The sequence below is a fragment of the Hemicordylus capensis genome, chromosome 6 (genome assembly GCF_027244095.1).
Source record: "Hemicordylus capensis ecotype Gifberg chromosome 6, rHemCap1.1.pri, whole genome shotgun sequence".
In the NCBI taxonomy this organism is placed as follows: Eukaryota; Metazoa; Chordata; class Lepidosauria; order Squamata; family Cordylidae; genus Hemicordylus; species Hemicordylus capensis.
The window spans coordinates 51,074,951-51,094,334 of NC_069662.1; the positions used below are offsets into that span (position 1 = coordinate 51,074,951).

The 19,384-nt window shown below is 45.6% G+C and overlaps 1 protein-coding gene across 2 annotated transcripts in view; it reads right to left on the reverse strand.

The window, feature by feature from the left end:
* LOC128330249 (uncharacterized) overlaps positions 1–19,384 on the reverse strand; it is a 172,126-nt gene that overhangs the window by 79,072 nt on the left and 73,670 nt on the right. For both annotated transcript variants that reach the window (XM_053262784.1, XM_053262783.1), the window contains 13 exons: positions 19,151–19,255; positions 16,800–16,871; positions 15,743–15,856; positions 15,393–15,464; positions 13,162–13,266; positions 11,759–11,830; positions 11,283–11,396; positions 8,989–9,060; positions 8,488–8,601; positions 7,070–7,141; positions 5,608–5,721; positions 2,603–2,674; positions 2,090–2,203 (listed from right to left, as the gene is read on the reverse strand). In XM_053262784.1, the coding sequence (XP_053118759.1) occupies positions 2,090–2,203; positions 2,603–2,674; positions 5,608–5,721; positions 7,070–7,141; positions 8,488–8,601; positions 8,989–9,060; positions 11,283–11,396; positions 11,759–11,830; positions 13,162–13,266; positions 15,393–15,464; positions 15,743–15,856; positions 16,800–16,871; positions 19,151–19,255 (1,212 nt within the window). The remainder of the gene's footprint in view (positions 1–2,089; positions 2,204–2,602; positions 2,675–5,607; positions 5,722–7,069; positions 7,142–8,487; positions 8,602–8,988; positions 9,061–11,282; positions 11,397–11,758; positions 11,831–13,161; positions 13,267–15,392; positions 15,465–15,742; positions 15,857–16,799; positions 16,872–19,150; positions 19,256–19,384) is intronic.

A 19,384-nucleotide genomic window follows, 5' to 3' on the forward strand; every position in this document is an offset into this window, starting at 1 on the left:
GCCAATAGGTTTCTGGACAAAATACAAAGTGCTAGTTATAAAGCCCTAAACGGCTTAGGCCCTGGGTATTTAAGAGAGTGCCTTCTTCACTACAAACCCCACCACCCATTGAGGTCATCTGAAGAGGTCCATCTCCAGTTACTGCCTACTTGTTTGGTGGCTACTCAGAGACGGACCTTCTCGGTCGCTGCCCCGAGATTGTGGAATGCTCTCCTTGCTGAGATACGATCCTCCCCATCTCTGGCAGTTAAAAAAAACCACCTGAAAACTCATCTTTTCGCCCAAGCTTTCTCAGCTTCCAAAATTTTTAGGTTTTAATCTCTGGTTTATTTTTAAATTTTAAAATTGTTTTAAGTTTTTGTATATGTTTTTAACTTGTTGCATGCTATTGTTAACCACCCAGAGACTAAAGTTTGGGGCAGTGTACAAATTCAACAAACAAACAAACAAACAAACAAACAAACAAACAAACAAACAAACAAACAAACTGTACTTAGAAGACACCTAATGGTGCAGCAGGGAAATGACTTGACAAGCAAGCCTGCGGTTGCTGGGTCAAATCCCTGCTGGTTTATTTCCCAGACTATGGGAAACACCTATATTGGGCAGCAGCGATATAGGAAGATGCTGAAAGACATCATCTCATACTGCGCAGGAGATAGCAATGGTAAACGCCTCCTGTATTCTACCAAAGACAACTCTGTGGTTGCCAGGAGTCAACACCGATTTGTAAGCACACTTTACCTTTTACTTACATAGGAACATAGGAAGCTGCCTACTCAGACCATTGGTCCATCTAGCTTAGTATTGTCTAGCTCAGACTGGCAGCAGCTTCTCCAAGGTTGCAGGCAGGAATCTCTCTCAGGCATATTTTGGAGATGCCAGGGAGGGAACCTGGAACCTTCTGCATGCAAGCAGGCAGATGTTCTTCCTAGAGCAGCCCCATCCCCTAAGGGGAATATCTTCCAGTGCTCACGTGTAGTTTCCCATTCAAAAACAAACCAGGGTGGCTTAGCAAAGGGGATAGTTTATGCTTGCTACCATGAGACCAGCTTTTATTAAGCTTAAGACCAGTTTTTATTAAGGATAGGAAGATGTGCAATTTTGTCCTATTTGCCGTTAGATATCTATTATTATTATTTTTACATTTATATCTCGCTCTCCCTCCAAGGAGTCCAAGTACTACATACTTGAGTTTCTCCTCACGACAACCCTGTGATGTAGGTTAGGCTGAGAGAGAAGTGAATGGCCCAGAGTCACCCAGCTGGTATCATGGCTGAATGGGGATTTGAACTGGGGTCTCCCCGGTCCTAGTCCAGCACTCTAACCACTACACCACGCTGGCTCTCTGTTCCATAGCTGTTCCATCTATGAGGTGGAACATTACTACATCGACTTAGAGAGGGAGAAACAGACTTAAAAGATAATAAGATGATTTCACGATCCCACACACAGGACACAAAACAAGGGTGTTTTGGAAAAATAAATTCCAGAGCTTACATAAGGAAAATTACTCAAAGCAGTCCCCTTGAAATTAAAAGGACACATTAGGCAAGCCTAACTTCTTAGTTTCAGGAGGACTACTTGAAGTAATTTCCCTCATCTTGTCAGTCCAGGGTTACTTGGTCAACCATAAGACGTTAGCATTTTACAAGCCAGACACAGGGCTGGCGTGAGGGTTTTCGGAGCCCTTGGTGAAGTTTGTCTTGGAGCACATCTGCCCCCCTCCTCCCACCAGTCCCTAGACCCAGCCAAGAAGTGCAGAGCCTCGGCTTTAATTTGAGCCCCACAGGCTGCTCATTCGCCAGGATGGGACAAAATTTAGGACAGCAGAGAGCAAAGCAAAGCAAGGCAGGATTGGCTTTGCTCACTCTTTCTCCCCCTTTGGAGAAGGGGAGGAACTCCCCCTCTAAGGAGAAGAGCAAATGGGCATGCCTAGCAAGTCAGACATGTTAGTGGTTGGTTGGAGAGAGAAGGAAGGCATGTAGCAACCTGCAAGAATTGGTTCCCCAGGTGGCTGCGCAGATCTGCCTAATGAACGGGCCAGCCCTGGTCAGATATCTTGCTTTTCCTCCCCAGATACACTCACCATCTAGCGTCACATGCTGCAATGCCTCTAGGAGCTCTTCTCTGGTTAAATGGATCCCCATGTCAGACAAAAGAGAATTGACATCCAGCACATCAATGGTAACCCCTTTGGCACCTAGCCAGGTAAAAATGGAACAAAGATCAGACCTTTTGGTACTGGGAGGAATTAATTTTGCTAATTTTCACCAGTTCACTCATACCCTCCTTCCAATTTTCTGCAAAGACAAAACTTGAATTCTTTTTTATTTATTACAAAAAATCTACCAACCCAGTAAAAGTAAAAAGATGTTTAGAGTGTGTTATACTAATTAAAAAAAACATATTATTCATAATGCAATAAATGCAATTTTACTCCTTCCCCTAGTGACTCCAAAAAGGAGAGTAGAAAACTCTAGAACTCTTAGGTCACACAGTGCCCTAAGGCCAAGGGAAGCAGCCATGACCCAACAGCCATCATTCATTGCCCCCCCCCTTTTAATCAGTCTGTCCTGATTAAAAAGTCCTGAAGACTCACCTTCTACATTTGCTACTTTCTGCACAATCCTCACTCCTTTCATGAACTCATTCAGGTTAACTTTGCCATCCTCTGGAAGACAAGATGGAGAAAGGAATCAATTCAGTTGAACAAAGTAGTAGAGAGGTGGAGAGGAGAGCTGGTCTTGTGGTAGCAAGCATGATGTCCCCTTAGCTAAGCAGGGTCCACCCTGGTTGCATATGAAAGGGAGACTTGATGTGTGAGCACTGTAAGATATTCCCCTCAGGGGATGGAGCAGCTCTGGGAAGGGCAGAAGATTTCAAGTTCCCTCCCAGGCTTCTCCAAGATAGGGCTGAGAGAGATTCCTGCCTGCAACCTTGGAGAAGCCACTGTCAGTCTGTGAAGACAATACTGAGCTAGATAGACCAATGGTCTGACTCAGTATATGGCAGCTTCCTAAATGCCACTGCCATTATTTTAAGTCTCAAGAGGGATGCTAGGCATTGGATGCAACAGGGTGCTTTCCAGATTGCACGCCACAGCAGTTTTGTTATGTCTCCACTAAGTGTGCCTCTGTACTGCCTGTGTTCAGACACTGCAGTCCCTGCGCTGTCATCAAGGTGCTGTCTGTATTTCTGATGCCCTCTCTCGCGTTTTATGACTGCATTTCAGTGCTACAATGTTGCATGTGTGTTGCAGGAAAATAGCAGTATTTTTTTCCATTTTAGGAGGATTGCAACACTGTTTTGGCAGTGTAAGTGGTGTGGTGTGGACAGTTCATTCAGTGAGGGGGGAACAATTTGTTGATATTTCCCCTTCCCACTTCTGAAATTACATTTCTTTCTTTCTTTCGCTGGTGCTCTTCCGCAACAGCACAACGCTTCAATTTTATTTTTATTTGCTTGTCGCTCAGCTCCGTGTTGTTGTTTTTTCCTGGGTGCTTTTGTGCAAAGCTGCAATGGTGCATCAGCGCAATTTCCTTTTTATTTGCATTTCACTCCCTTCTCTGTTAATGTTAAACCCATTTTGCTTATATTTCTTTTTATATTTCTTTCTGTTCTTTCATTGCTCTTTCAGCCTCTGCCTGCGAGTTCTTTAATTAGCTTAAAAATTAATTGTCAGCCATGGCAAGGAATAGTTAAGTTTGTGCAAGCTAGAAAAGACGCCTCCCCCTGCTAGTGGCTTTGTGAACAGCCACCAAGAGGGGGGAAAAAGGCTCATCACGTCATCTTCCCCCGCCTCTTCTGCAACCCCATTGGCCTGAAATGGGGCATGAAGAGCATATCTTACAATCAATATGAATGGTCCCTGCCTGGGAAAACATGTTGTTATGGGTGCAGCAATGCAGCAAAAAGCTTCCACCGTTTATTTACGTTTTGAATATGATTCAGCCAAACCGAAGCTTTTTACACCACCTCCAACCTCTGAAGAGCTCGCAGGCTGGAAAGCGTCCAGATAGCAGTGGTATAATCTACTTCAGACACTAAAAATAGAACTGTGGGAGGAGGAGAAAGGAGAAGTCAGGTGACAAATTTATAAAGGGGGGCACGTAGGAAAGTATGTTTGCTAATTTTTTGTCCAGTCATTCTGGCGGTTTCTTAAGCAGCAGTTTGATGTGCAGAAATCAGCAGGTGATTCATGTTTCATTTCCATGCTGTGAAAATGTCATCTGCTGATCAAGATGCTATTAAAGGCAGAAGAGCAAGCCAGGATAGTTTTCCTGATCAACTGGCAACCCTCTTAGAGAATGAGGGAGCAGTGAAGGCTCAAGCAAGGTGATGATAGGAAAAGTAGTTCAGGAAGGTAAGGAGAGCTGGTCTTGTGGTAGCAAGCATGACTTGTCCCCATAGCTAAGCAGGGTCTGCCCTGGTTGCATATGAATGGGAGACTTGATGTGTGAGCACTGCAAGATATTCCCCTCAGGGGATGGAGCCGCTCTGGGAAGAGCAGAAGGTTTCAAGTTCCCTCTCTGGCTTCTCCAAGATAGGGCTGAGAGAGACTCCTGCCTGCAACCTTGGAGAAGCCGCTGCCAGTCTGTGAAGACAATACTGAGCTAGATAGACCAATGGTCTGACTCAGTATATGGCAGCTTCCTGTGTTCCTAAGGAGTCTGCTGAAGCAAATGGTCTTGAGGAGAGAATTAAAGGTGGGGGGGGTTAGAAACAGAAAGTGCGACAAGGTGGACTTTGATTTAAGATCCAGCAAAGCAATTCTTATTTTCTTATGAGGAAGGGCAGTCTAGCAGGGGCAAAGAGGTCAACGGACTTTGAAATATATGGACTAGAACGCTGAACACATAAAGCTCCTTCACATTAAGTTAAGCATAGTACATGGCAGCAAAAACACAGTGATGCTCTCCTCACGATCAGTGAGAAGAGCTTCCGGTGGGTCTGTGGAGAGAACGGGCTTAGCCCGCTCTCCCCGCAGACAGACAGCCTCCAAGCCCTGGGTGACCAGATCGGCCACCCACACAACTGTGGGCGCCGTTTCAGAGCCAGTGGAGTCTGTGGGGATTAGGGGCCGCATGGCCCCTGGAATTTCCAGGATGCCCTGCGCAAGTGTGCAGGGCATCTTGGAAAGACTCCTGAAGCAGCTTCTCGGTTGGGGGTCTATTTGTGTGTTGCCACACACCACAGCGACACATGAGCAAAAAAATGAGTGCTCCATTAACCTAATTTAAGGGGAGGGGGAATTAGGTGGGCTAGCTGCCTTGGGACCACAGGCTCGCCCTTAGCCCGCTTTCTACTGATTGTGGGCATAGCTTTAGCATCTTTCATCTCTTCTTCAGTGGCATGATCCCTCCTGTATCCTCTGCTCTTTTGGCACATGTTAAGCGATTCCTGCTGCCTACTTGGTCATTCTTCATTATACAAGTGAATGCCGCATTATATCCTTTAATCTTGAATGTTCAGTGGCTAGTATTTGGCGAGCGTGTTCACAGGTGTTTTAAGATCTGGGATGGAATGTTTCTTGAGACCTAATTATGATGTTAATATTTTTTTAAAGTAAGGTATTTCCCCCCTGCCTCCTCCAGACATACTCACCACCCAGAGTTGCATGCTGCAGTGCCTCTTTGAATTGTTCTTTGGTTAAGTGAATCCCCAGTTCCGACAAAAGAGAATCTACATCTGCCACATCAATCATACCCCCTTGGGCATCTAGATGGGGGGGAAATAAGACCAAAGGCCAGGCCCTTTAGAGTTGGGGATAATTAGTTTTATTCTTTTTCACCAGTTTGCTCATGTACACTTTTCCATTTTTTGCAAGGACAAGCTGCACATTTTCTTATTTATTCAGTACAAAAATGATTACCATGCCCTTAGTCAAAACATGCTTAGAATGGCTTATGTTTAAGGAACACATGTGATGTGGAAGAACAAGACAATATAATTAATACAGTTGAACGATCAAAAAAAGTGGGGTGGGGGGGATACAAAAGTCTCCTCTAACTGTGAGGAGTCTTGGGTAAGCTGCCACCACCCACCTTTATTATTATTATTATTATTATTATTTATTCAATTTCTATACCGCCCTTCCAAAAATGGCTCAGGGTGGTTTACACAGAGAAAAATAATCAAATAAATAAGATGGACCCCTGTCCCCAAAGGGCTCACAATCTAAAAAGAAACATAAGATAGACACCAGCAACAGTCACTGGAGGTACTGTGCTGGGGGTGGATAGGGCCAGTTACTCTCCCCCTGCTAAATAAAGGGAATCACCACATTAAGAGGTGCCTCATTGCCAAGTTAGCAGATTCACCCTTCCATGGGAATATTCTGGGAAAGTAAAGTGGAAAACCGCTCCCTACAAGAAAGGCTTGAGCAGTCTTAGACCTTCAGGAGCCTATGTCTAGGGCAGGCTCCAATAAGAAGTGACACTCTTTAACAACAACAACAAGGATTTATTAATAATTGGATGATAAGGAAAACTATAGAGGCACTAATGATCGCTGCTTCCACTCAAGTAAAACCCTTCCCCAGGAAAAACAAGAACCATGCAGCCAGATCCAAGTACTTAAACAAAAATAAATTCCCTGATGCGTCTAGCAAAACTGGTCCCTATCCTTCCTACTTATTCCAGGTAAGGAATTCCCAGCTGATTCCCAGCCCTGTACTAACTCCCTGCTAGATTCCTTTTGTCCTAAAATAGTTACTGATCAGACCTCCTTCAGGGAAGAACTGAACATGAACACACCCCTCCCCTACTCCTCTATAGGCTGTTGTCCAGTAAACCCTGCCCCTCATTCTGGATTGGGACACAGTGATTTGATGCTCCCAGGGGTTTCTTCCTTATTTGGAGAACACTCTCCAAGCAGTTGTTCTAATGGAGGCCTGGCCCTCCCTCAAGCCTGACTATCACTACATACTCCCTCCCCTAGCAACTCTAAGGGGGGTGGAATGCACATACACTGAAACTCTCAGGTCAAACTGCCCTAAGGCATAGAGGCAGTCATGATGCAACCGCCATCACACCATACCCCTCATTAGAAAGTCTCAAAGACTCACCGTCGAGATCTGCTATTTTTTGCACAATCATCACCCCCTTCAGTAACTCATTCATGTTAACTTTCCCGTCCGCTGGAAGACAAGATGGAGAAGGTGATCTACTCAGCTGGAGAGAGAAGCAGAACTGCTACTACCATTATTATTTTATTTTATTTTATTTTATTTATGTTATGTTATTACATTGATGTTACTACATTTATTACATACATTTTATTTATTATGCCTAATCAAAAATCTCTAGGTGGTTTACAAACCAATTAAAACAAACAAAATACGGAAATTAATACAGAACCAATTAAAATGGGGAAACGGGTCTCAAAATGGCACTTTCCCCCAGGGAGAGCTGGCCTACCAATTGGAATCGGCGGGTAGACCAGCCCTACAGACTTGGTGTGACTGCCTGTCTCGGAGGACTGGTCTACACGGGTAGACCAGTCATCCCCTCTACTCAGGTAGACCAGCCTTCTGAGGTGGGCTGATGTGCTAAGTCCAGTGCAGAGGGCTGGTCTAACGGCCGATCCCAATTGGTAGCCCAGCACTCCCCAGAAAAGAAGCAACATTTTGAGGCCCATTTCCCCAGCAAAATGGACTTTAAAATGCCAGTTGAATCACTCAAATCTCTTCGAGGTTGATTGGTTGAGGCAGCTGGCTAAGCCGGCTGTTCTTGATGAATCAATTCAAGCTTTTTGCTATTCGATTTGAGCTCGAATTGAATTGCAAAAATTGATCCATGCATACTGCTAATAAGTCCCTATCTCCTTGATTTCCTTTTCCCTTGTATGTATTGGACCTTTTAGCTTGTAAACCTTCTCTGATAGAACCCTTTGTCTCCCCCCGCCCCAATTGTAAAGAGGGCTGCCATACTATTCAGGCTATGGTGGAGTTCCCCATTTCTGAGGGGGGGAACCTGTATGAGACCCCAGTAGTAAATACACATTGGATGCATGTCCACATTATATTTCCTCTTTCTCTTTTGCAACAATACAATGAAGGCTTGTCTGATAGAGAACCAGCAGCTCAGAGGCTTGGTCCTGGCCTCTCAAAGTCCATGAGAAAAAGAAGACATTCCAAAGACTGGTCTATCTATCTCCCTTGCTGCCCTGACTAGCTAAATCTGAGGGAAAGGAGGGGAAAAGAAGATGAAATTATGTTCGAAAGGAAACCAGGAGCTCTTTCAAAACCTGCTGATAGGAGCAAGACAGTACTGGAACTGGTCACTACGGCTGCCTCCCATGGGAGCAGAGAAACACAGATCAATTTGCATAGCTCTGTCTCCATGGAACTAGTGGGAATACAACCTGTGAGAGGATACCTTCCTCCGCTGGGTGAGAAAAATAAAACCCAAGATTTCTGGAGTATAAAATGTCAATATTTTTATAAGTAAGATATATTTCCCTTCCTCACCCAGGCACACTCACCACCCAGAGTTGCATGCTTCAATGCCTCTTGGAGTTGCTTTTTGTTTAAGTAGATTCCCATGTCAGACAAAAGAGAATTTACATCAGCCACAGTAATCATACCTCCTTCAGCTCCTGGGGAGGGGGAGAAATGCAACAAAGATTGGACTTGGTAGTGTTGGGATAAATTAATTTCATTAATTTTCACCAGTTCAGTCATGCTCACATTCCCAGTTTCTGCTAGGACAATACACAGATTTCTTTCTTTCTTTTTAAAAAAATGGATGCCCCTGCTTTTCAGTCAAAATATGTTTAGAGTGGCTTATACTAATTTAACAAGATACCAATCCTGATATTAAACATGTGGTTGTACTCTTTTCCCTAGCAACCCCAAGCAGGAGATTTTTAAAACCTATGGAGCTCCAGGTCACACTGCCCTAAGCCTAATGGAGGCAGCCATGATTCAGCCACCACCACTCACTACTCTTCAGTCTGTTCCGATTCAGACTCCCCAGTACTCACCTTCTATATTTGCTACTTTCTGCACAATCCTCACTCCCTTCATGAACTCATTCAGGTTAACTTTGCCGTCCTCTGGAATTCAAGATGAGGAAAGTAATCCACTCAATGGGACAGAGAAACAGAACTGCCACTGCCATTATTTTAAGTCTCAAAAGATATATTAGAAGGAATAAAATCTACACACAAAGCAGAAATGCGATGATGAAGGAGGAGAAATACAAATGAGTAGGGGGAATGTGAGTCTCTTATGGCCCAAACTGCACCCGCCAGCCAGGACTCACATTCCAAGGGGTAGAGCCAGTCAATTCCCGGCATCATCTCCAGCTGCTGAAGTGTAGAACCCAGGCCCTGGTGGGGGCAAGGATGAACGGGGTAATGAGGTGCCCTAGGAATCGATACCTGGACCACCAGAGATGGTCTGCCTTATGCCAGATTCACCTAAGGGGTTGGACCTGGATGTATCAGGAACCTCTCGCCCTTCATTAACTGCTTGCTGATACAGAGAACACATCAGGCAAGAGGTGGCTGAGAGACAGCACAGCAGAGTGCTGTGCTCCACGCCTGCAGCAGAATGGCTCCCACAAGATGCTGACTGAGGTGGGCAGCCTTTCATTCTCTGCTCTTTTGCCTGCTTGCTAAGCCACGGAAGCCATCCTGTAGACCAGGGATTCTCAGCATTGGGTCACCAGATGTTATTGGACTTCAACTCCCATAATCCCCAGCCCCAGTGGCCTTTGGTTAGGAATTATGGGAGTTGAAGTCCAATAACATCTGGGGACCCAGTGTTGAGAATCCCTCCTGTAGACTACAGCTCCTTTGCAGCCTGACCTCTGTTGGTGCCAGATGTGTACTGCAGAGCATGTGTGCATATTCATATCCTATATAATAAGATGCTTGGTGTCTGCGTCCGTGTCTTTTTCGGGTGTTCTGTGCATGCGTGGTGCGCGTGCGCAGAACATGGCGAGGGAGACACGGACGCAGGCACCGGCCGCCATGTTGGCCAGGTGGCGGAGAAGCGGCGGGCCGAGGAGAAGTGGCCACCGCCAACGCCAGGCGGGGGGAGGAGCAGCGGCTGGCCGAGGAGAAACAGCCGCTGCCGGGCGGCCGCACCGGGGACAAGCGGCCTCTGCCGACGCCGGATGTCCGGGCAAAGCGAGGAGGCGGCGGGGGAAGCCGGGCGAGGCGGCAATGGCCCCGGATGGTGCCGGCCCCGGCCGGAGGAGGTGGTGGGCCTGTGCGGGAGGAGGCGGTGGGGGAGGGCGGAGAAGGCTACTAGCGCCCGTTAATTTAACGGGCTGAAAGATACTAGTCTTCTATATATTTAATTCTCTAAGGCATACCCGTGGCTAATCCCATGTGTGGCAACTCTCGCGAGAGTTTGGAGAGCTACTGGATAGCCATGGGACGGGAAGGAGGGTGGGAAATAGCGGCTGCGGCTGGCGAAGAAAACACCAGTCGGCCAGAAAGCAGGGGGTTGGAGTTGGCAAGAAACTGGAGTGGGGAAGGAGAAGAAGCTGGCCCACCCACCAACCCACCAGAAAGTGGGGAGGGGGGGGAGAAGTAGCCGGCCTGCCCGAAAGTGGAGGGGGGAGAAGAAGCCAGCGCCCGGCTGGCCTGAAAGTGACGTGCAGGCCAGCTGGCTAGAAACGGGTGGCAGGAGGGAGAGGAAGCCCGCCTGCAAGTGGGGGTGGCTGGGAGAAGAAGCCAGCACCTGGCTGGCCAGAAAGTGGTGGGTGGGCCAGCTGGCCAGAAAGTGGTGTGGGTGTAGAAGAAGCCGGTGCCTGGCCGGCCAGAAAGCGGTGGGGGGGGGGTAAGTAAAAGGCGGTGCGCAGACCGTCAGTGGAGGAAGGCAGTGGTGGGAGGGTAGGCTGGCTGGCAGCGCAGATGCTCTGTGCTTGGCCCAGCTAGTTCTAATAATAACAGCTTGTCCAAAAGTGGATAACATTTTAAACAGCTCAAAGATCATTTTACCTTTATTGTATCTATCATTCTATGGGCCCCACATGGCAATGTGTAAATATTCTGATCAAAATAATTCTATCTACTTTTTTTGGCAGGGGGGTAACCACAGCAAGAGGTGCTATTTCTTCCTATTTGTCTTCAGAAACCTATGAGGTAGAACATTATCCTTAGGATGGAGAAACTGAGGTTAAGAGATGGTGGAAGGCAATTAGATGATATTTAGCAAATAGGACACAAAGGATGTTTTGAAAAAAACAAAATCCACTATTTGGGGAGCGTAAGATGCTAATGTTTTTACAAGTGGGAGATCTGCTCCTGCCAAGCATACTCACCATCCAGAGTTGCATGTTTCAATGCCTCTTGGAGTTGCTCTTTGGTTAAGTGGATCTCCAGGTCAGACAAAACAGAATTTATATCTTCCACAGCAATCATGTTACCCTGGGCACCTGAACAGGGGGGAAAAGAATGAAGTAAAGGCAAGACCTTTCAGAGTTAGGGGGGAATTAATTTCATTTATTCTCACTCATTCACACATGCTCGCCTTCTCATTTTCTGCAAAGACAACATAGCGATTTATTTATTACAAAAGGTATGACCCCACTCTTCAGCCAAAATATGTTTAGAGTGTCTTACACTAATTTAAAAACATACTATAATTAATGCATTGTACCCCTTCCTCTAGCAGATCCTTGGGGGAGATAAAAAAGCTCTGAAACCTTAGGTCAAACTGCCTTAAGTCCCATGGATGTGGCCATAACAGTCACCATTGCCCTCAGTCTGTTTGTATTTCAAAGTCCCCAAAACTCACCTTCGATGTCTGCTATTTTTTGCACAATCTTCATCCCTTTCAAGAACTCATTCATGTTAACTTTGCCACCCTCTGGAAGACAAGATGGAGAAAGTGATCCACTCAACTGGAAAGAGAAGGTAGAACGGCCAATACCTTTATATACAGTAACTCTCAAGAGGCATGTTAGGCACTGAATGGATCATGCAGTTGTGCAATAGGCTACAATCAGGCATACAAAACAGAAATGTGGGATGGGAGGAGGGGAGATTCTCAAAGTTCATTTCCTGAAGAGGTGCAAGGACCTATTTTTTCCCCTAAATATCAAAAACTTTGAAGCTGTGTTGAAGATGCAAAGGACATCAAGCAACACTATGGCCAAGTAGAAAAAGTAATTATAAGTTTACCTTTTTAAATATTTCACTTATTTTCCCTTCCTCTTTTCAATTTACCTGTAAACTCTGGTTTAATAACTCTTAGGGGCCATTCACATGACCTACCATGTGGGTGGAAGGCTTCACAAACCTTGATTTCCCCTCAGATGAATTTATTCATTTATTCATTCGAGACATTTAATATACCGCCCACTCTAGGCACCCATCTCTGTGTCAGCATGAACTGCAAGTAGGCTGCATTGACACACAATACCGGCAGCTGTGCTAAGGGCACATTTTCACCCTTAACCTTGGCTAAGAGCCGGGCTTCGGCACTGGGTTTGGTACTGCTAGGATCTGCATGGGTCCTGGCAGTTCCCACGGGCAGCCAAGCCCAGGTTTGGCTGCTCGTGAGAACAGCCTCTTAGTTTACTTTTTAAAAAAACCTGTAAATTATTGAAAACTGGGTTCACCGTTCATCCTACACACTCCCAGCTCATGCTACTAGAATTTTTAGGGAGCTGCTCTAGTCCAAAGACGGTTTCCTTAGTAAGTGTTCTTTGGGGAGGATTTTTATGAGATTTCACTGCTTTCCTCTTAAGAGTAGAATGGTGACAGCAAATTTGAGTACAGGGAGATCAGCTATGTGATGTTCTTATTGAGCTAAGCTAAATTTCTTTTGAGACTTGAGATTTCAACAAATAGGTACCGTACCTGCATCTTTCCCCGCACTGGACAAAATGCAGCTAGGAGAAGTTTGAGCAGGAAACCGGGCAGAGGGGAGGTTAAGCAGTCTTCTGTACACCAATGATAGTCCTCTGCTGAAACTCACAGCCTCTCTCAGCTGCTTTTGGTTTTTTTTGTTTTGTTTTTAAGAGGAGTGGGAATAAATGAGAATTTCACCTGTAATTTAGCCCTCAGCCAGAGCCTGGGAAACCACACAAAGGACCTTTGGGGGAGGGCATGTATCTCCTGTCTGGACTGCATATTCTGAATCCACTTTACTCTAAAGAGAGGTAAGAGGCAAAAGCAAGTGCTGAAAAGACTTACCATCTACAGCTGCATATTTCAATGCTTCCTGGATCTCATCATATGTTAGGTATATGCTCATATTGGCTAGCAGACCATCCAGGTTTCGAATGTCAATCCGATCCTCTAAGAGAGAAATTATAAACGTGAAGATATCACATTTCGCTTCTGCATATTCTCCTTGCTTAACAAAGCGCCTAATCCTGCTCAAGGTGCTTAGAGATGTGTCCATGAAATTCATCGGACAAGTTAATTTAATTATTATTGCAGCGATAATGTCCTTTACATCTAATTCTCTTAGGTGTACCCATCGCTAATCCCATGTGTGGCAGCTCTCACAAGAGTTCATGAGCAGCTTCCTGGAGAGCAACAGGCACAGGTGGGAGGGAAGAAAATGGCGGCGGCAGCCAGGCCAATGGGCAAAAAAGACAGTGGTGGGTGGTCTGGCAGAGAAAACGGCAGGCTGGGAAGAAAACAGCGGCCGGCGGGTGGTCAGGAGGGAAGCAGCGGCGGCGAACAAGAGGCCCGCCTGCTGGCTCAAAGGAAGGATGGCCTGCACTGGGGCCAAATGTGAAGGGCGGGTGGGTGGCAGAGAGAGCGGTGCAGCCTCTCTCTCCAGCCCGCCTGCCAGCCCAAAGGAAGGTACTGGGGCCAAAATGTGAAGCGCGTGGCCAAATGGCAGGCCAGCAAGCGGGGGGTGGGGAGTGGGGGGCCAAAAAACAGGGGGCGGGGGGAGCAGGAGAACTACAGGTGCAGATGCTCCAAGCCTGGTTCAGCTGGTTTTATTTATTTATTTAGCAAATTTATTGACCACCTGACTTCCTTAGACTTGAGATGGTTTACATAAATTAAAACAATGAAGACAAGGGAACACACATACATAAAACTAAAAGCCTGGCAAAACAGATAGGTTTTCAGAAGCTTCTTAAAGGACAGAAGGGAGGGGCATTACAAAACTCAGGAGGCAAGGTGTTCCATAAGGAGAGGGCTGCGACAGAGAAGGCTTTCTGAGAGAAGGCCTTCCTAATAATTAAAGTTCAGGCAATCAAAATTCAGCACTAACAGAAGTGAGAATCTGTGATGTGCACATTGTGCAAATGTGCACATTTTCTCTGCTGCATAATTTATTCTGCAATTTTGATATAGATATGCATAATTTATTCTGGTCTTGCTAGACATAATGAGGATAAAACCCTATGCAGAGTATTGAAGGCCTACTTTCTGACCCCTGCTAACTGGGCAAAGAGGCACCTTTTTAACGTGGTGATTCTCTTTATTTAGCAGGGAGAAACTAACTGGCCCTATCCACTCCCAGCACAGTACTTCCATTACTGTTGCTGGTGTCTATCTTATATTTCTTTAGATTGTGAGCCCTTTGGGGACAGGCCGCCATCTTATTTATTTCTCTATGTAAACCACTTTGGAAACTTTTTGTTGAAAAGTAGTATATAAATATTTGGTGTTGTTGAACCCTAGAGATTTCATTCAGCCATAACTCAGGTTTCTGAGATTACAATTTCAGGCACAAGGATTAGAAACCTTCCTCATTTTAAAACCATGAAAACTGAGATTATTAGGAAGCTGAGTTCCAAAAGCCCTATAATCAACCTGCCATTCAAACTGGATCTCAATCAATCTTGTTTGCACCTGATTGTTAGGGGTCGAGGTGATTGGGGCTGGAAATCTTATTTTACCTAGAATTATGTGATCACTCAACCACTTGTCTGGAGGAGATGGCTTGAATCAGGAAACTAGTAACCCATGGGGAGGCTGCTGCCTAAAGCGTAGGGTATAAATCTTCTATTTAGAAAAAGGTAGCGTAACTTTCTTTTAGAAAATAAAATAAATAAACCCTCCTAGCCCGTACAGGGCATTGAAGCCCTACTGTCTGAGCCCTAGACATCTTCTTCAGCCACCACTTTAGTTTCTGATATTTCAGCAGGCATTGTTCACAAATGATCAAGAGAATCGCCACAAACATAAAGCTAGAAACCTTGATCATTTTTTTAAAAAATGTGAAAACAGATATTCTTGAGTTCTGCCTCTGCTATCACATTCTCCTGCAGAATCATGGCATGGACATAGCCCCAGGTTTGCTATACTTTATCCATTTATTTTCATGTCACTTTAATTTATTTTTCACCATTCAGTGCCTGTCTAGGATTTTAGTTGTGCTAGGCACAAGTTCCAAATGCTGCCAGCATTCCTGAGCATTCCTGAGCATTCTGACTCAGTGGATGTAACCCACTTACTCTCAGCTTGTGCTTGCCTCCGAATCTTGACCACACTTTTCATCAGTTCACTCATGTGCACCTTCCCATTTTCTGCAAAAACAAAATGCTGATATTTGTGTGTGGAAATTTATTTCTTGTCCTTCCATCGAGACTTACAGAACAGTTTATGCTAGCTAAAAATGCAGATATTATATACGTATACACACACACACACACACACACACACAAATGTGAAAACTGAGATTCTTGAGTTCTGCCTCTACTATAACATTCTCCTGCAGAATCATGGCATGGACACAGCCCCAGGGGTGTGTGTGTGTGTGGGAGAGAGAGAGAGATTCTATGCTAGAAACTGCTTGCACACTCACCATCTATAGTCACATGTTTCAATGCCTCTTTGAGTTGCTCTTTGGTTAAATAGATCCCCATGTTGGACAAAAGGTAATCCACGTCTGCCACAGCAACCATATCTTCTTGGGTACCTAGATAGGGAAGAAATAGTCCAAAGTCTAGATTTCTTAGAGATTTGTGTGTGTGTGTGTGTGTGTGTGTGTGTAAATAATTAGCCTATAAAGTCCTAGAAGAATCATAAAGTTTCTGAAGTGAAGGCCGATGACAGCTACTCAGAGTAAAATGTATTGACCTCAGGATCATGATTGTACTGTAAGGTTCTACAGGATACTGAAGCCTTTATTAACACACTGGCCCGAATGTTGCGCATCATGTGGCAGTGCTGATCCAACCATGCTCTTGTGGGTTCATAGAGAAGAACTAGAAGTGTTGTGCATTTTCACAAGAGCGCAAATACATCAAGAAGCATCTCTGAACTCCAGAAGCACTAGTTAGATTAGAAACACATCGCTTGGCAGTCAGCAGGCATGCTACTTGAAGAATTTGCATGCTGGCGCAAAAGTGCAACACCACTGTGCTGCACTATGAGCCCACAGCAGTGTGGGGGGGAATTGACACCCCCACAATGTACCATGCAACACATGGGCCACCATAATTACATGAACATGAGAGGGGCTGTTTTTCACAAGCTTGCATTCTTCATATCTTCAGGAGACCTCTCCTGATCATTACCACAATCTGCAAGGCTTTGGGGGCCAGGTTTTGGCTCAGATTAAGCTCTGGATTCTGCCAATTACATTACTACCATAATAAGCAAGATCTGGGCCTTTAATGGTTTGTGTTAATCAACAACGTATGCTTATTGTAAGCCATTAATTGTTCCTGACAGGGAAAAGTGGAGTGTGCATGTAATCAATACATATTCAAAATCAATCAATCAATCAATCAAATAAATAAATAAATAAATAAATAAATAAATAAATAGAATTTTTGAAAATAAAAATAAATAAATATTGGGTAGGCACCCATAACCATACATATTCTTTCTGTCTTTGCATCAGAGAAAACACTCACCTTCAAGATAGGAAAGCTGCTTCATAACCCTAATGCTCTTCATGAATTCACTCAGGTTTATCTTTCCATCCTCTGTCAGGGAGTAAAAGCTTTGATGTTAGAAAGAGGGAAGAACTACAGGGTGCCACCTGGGGAGACATTTTAAGCAAACACAAAAAAACTCTCACACTGCAAACTCTAAAAGCAGGGACTATTGGGAATTAAAAAAAAAAACCCTGAAAGAAGAGACACAATGGCAGAGATGAAGCATGAATAGGGAACAGAGTGGGGGATCTGTCAGGGTACTGGACTTCCAGGACACAGGAATTACATTCATTTACAGGAAGAGAGCAAAGGACATGGAGGGGCAGAGTTGAGAGGTGAACCATGAGAAGGACAGCGTCTGGCTTCAAGGGTGGCAGGTGACCCTGGCAACCAGCTTGGGTGGAAGGGAGCATGGGTTTACCAGCGCATGCCTGAAATGGTCTGCCAGCCAGAAACAAAAACTAACACTTGCTCAGGAGAACAGGCCTACTTGTAAGTATGAAGGGGCTGGTGGGAAATGGGTGCAGCTTAGAAAGTTGCCAATAAGGAGAAAGCTCTGGAACAGGCCTGCTCAACTTAGGCCCCCCAGCTGTTTTTGAACTACAACTCCCATAATCCCCAGCTACAGTGGCCAATAGCCAGGGATTATGAGAATTGTAGGTCAACATCTGCAGGAGGGCCAAAGTTGAGCAGCCCTGCTCTAGAAGGAGGGCCAGGCAGAAGAGGAAAGGATCTCCTGAACTTTCCCTCAGAGCCAGAGGAAGCATGGAAACTGGCAAGGAGAACAAGCATGGGCATTGGCCAACCTACCACTTTCCCTCCTTCAGTGGCCTTGGGCAACTGGTTGAGCAGACCAAGAAAGAGAGTGTAAGGGTCCCATGGGTGGGGAGTCACTGTGCAAAGTGCATCATCCCCATCCTGCACAAACAGGGCTTGTCAGCTGCTCCATAACAAAATTAGATGTGAAGATGGAGTCTCTTCTACTTTTGGTGCCCGATGAAATTAGCTCATATGTGTGTGTGCTGTTTTTTCTCTCTCCTGCTGTTCCCCCACATCTTTTTAAAGAAATATGTCAGGATATGTGCCTGTTTTGACCGTATCTATGTGTATCTGGACCAACTGAGGACTGTATATCATGTGAGTGTCATTTAACTCAATACATGCTACCTGTGATTTTACTCTTGTCTCTGAGTGTTCTTACTACGACCAAGTTGGGGGTTAGCAACCTATGCTCTGCTACGACAGCGCAGCACCAACAAAATAGCTGAGCAAATATCTTCTCACTTATCTTCTCAATGGTGTCTTTCAGCTATTAGCGCCAGCTGCAGGCAAATTAATATTTCAGGCAGATGTGGGGCCACTTGGTGAGGACTGAAGGGTATTTCTTAGGATACTCTGTGGAAGGGAGTGGCTGCAGGAGGCTGTGTGATCCAAGATGGAAGTTCGATTTGATGATCAAGCTCACACAAGCTGTGAAAGCATCAACAGCGGTATTGGGCATGCCCTCCTCAGAGTGCTTTGACCACTACAGGTTCCTCCTTTCCTGACAGACTGCCAGCTGGGACAAGGCTCTCTTGGCTCTACATTTGTTTGGGATTTCATAAGCTCACAGCCATGCATGATGGGCTTCTCCACTTTGGTGGGCAGCTTTACGTTGTAGGGCCCCAGTACCTGCACGGAAGGGAGGCTTGCAGCTGGTCACAGGGTGAAACACAGTGTCCTTTTATCACCACTTGTTACAAAGACAGCAGCTTTTACTCCCACTTCTAAGACTCTGTCTTCCACACATTGCCTAGCTCAGGGGTGGGGAACCTTGGCACTCCAGCTGTTGTTGAACTACAACTCCCATCATCCCCAGCCACCGGGGATGGTGGGAGTTGTAGTTCAAAAACAGCTGGAGTGCCAAGGTTCCCCACCCCTGGCCTAGCTTATTATTGTCACTGCTGCCAGTGGCAGGTTTCACAAGGAGGCCCATTGGTTGGGGAAATGGAGACTGCCCCACTCTACCAATCATCAGGCTATTTCCCTCTGCAGACTGACCCCAGCATCCCCTTCTCATGGAAGTACAGCCTACCCCCTGGTTCTGCTGTAGCCAGCTGGGGCCATGCATCAGCTCAGCATGAGATGTCCTTCAGAGCCCTGCCACCCTTCTAGTTCCCAGGTCTCCCCTTCCTGCCTGTCCTTGCCATGCCCCCCGCCTCGTCTTGGCCCAATGTTGTCTTCTCCAGAGAGTGGCAGGGGCCACAGCATACCATGCTGGGCTGCCTCCCCTTCTATCCCCTTCCCCACAGGGTTAACGTTTAACAATAATTTCCCTCAATTCTCACCATCAACTGTCATTTGCTGGAGGACCTCCTGCATCTCCTCTTCCGTTAAGTGAATCCCCATGTTTTCCAGAATGAAATCTAGATTTTCAACAGAGACCCTGTCCTCTGAGATATGCAAAGAGGAAAGCAAAACCAACATGGATGTCAACCCTTTTTACATAACAGGGCATTCAAACCATTTTGAAATGTTAGTTTTGCTATGCACATACAAGATATGATTTTCACACCTACTGA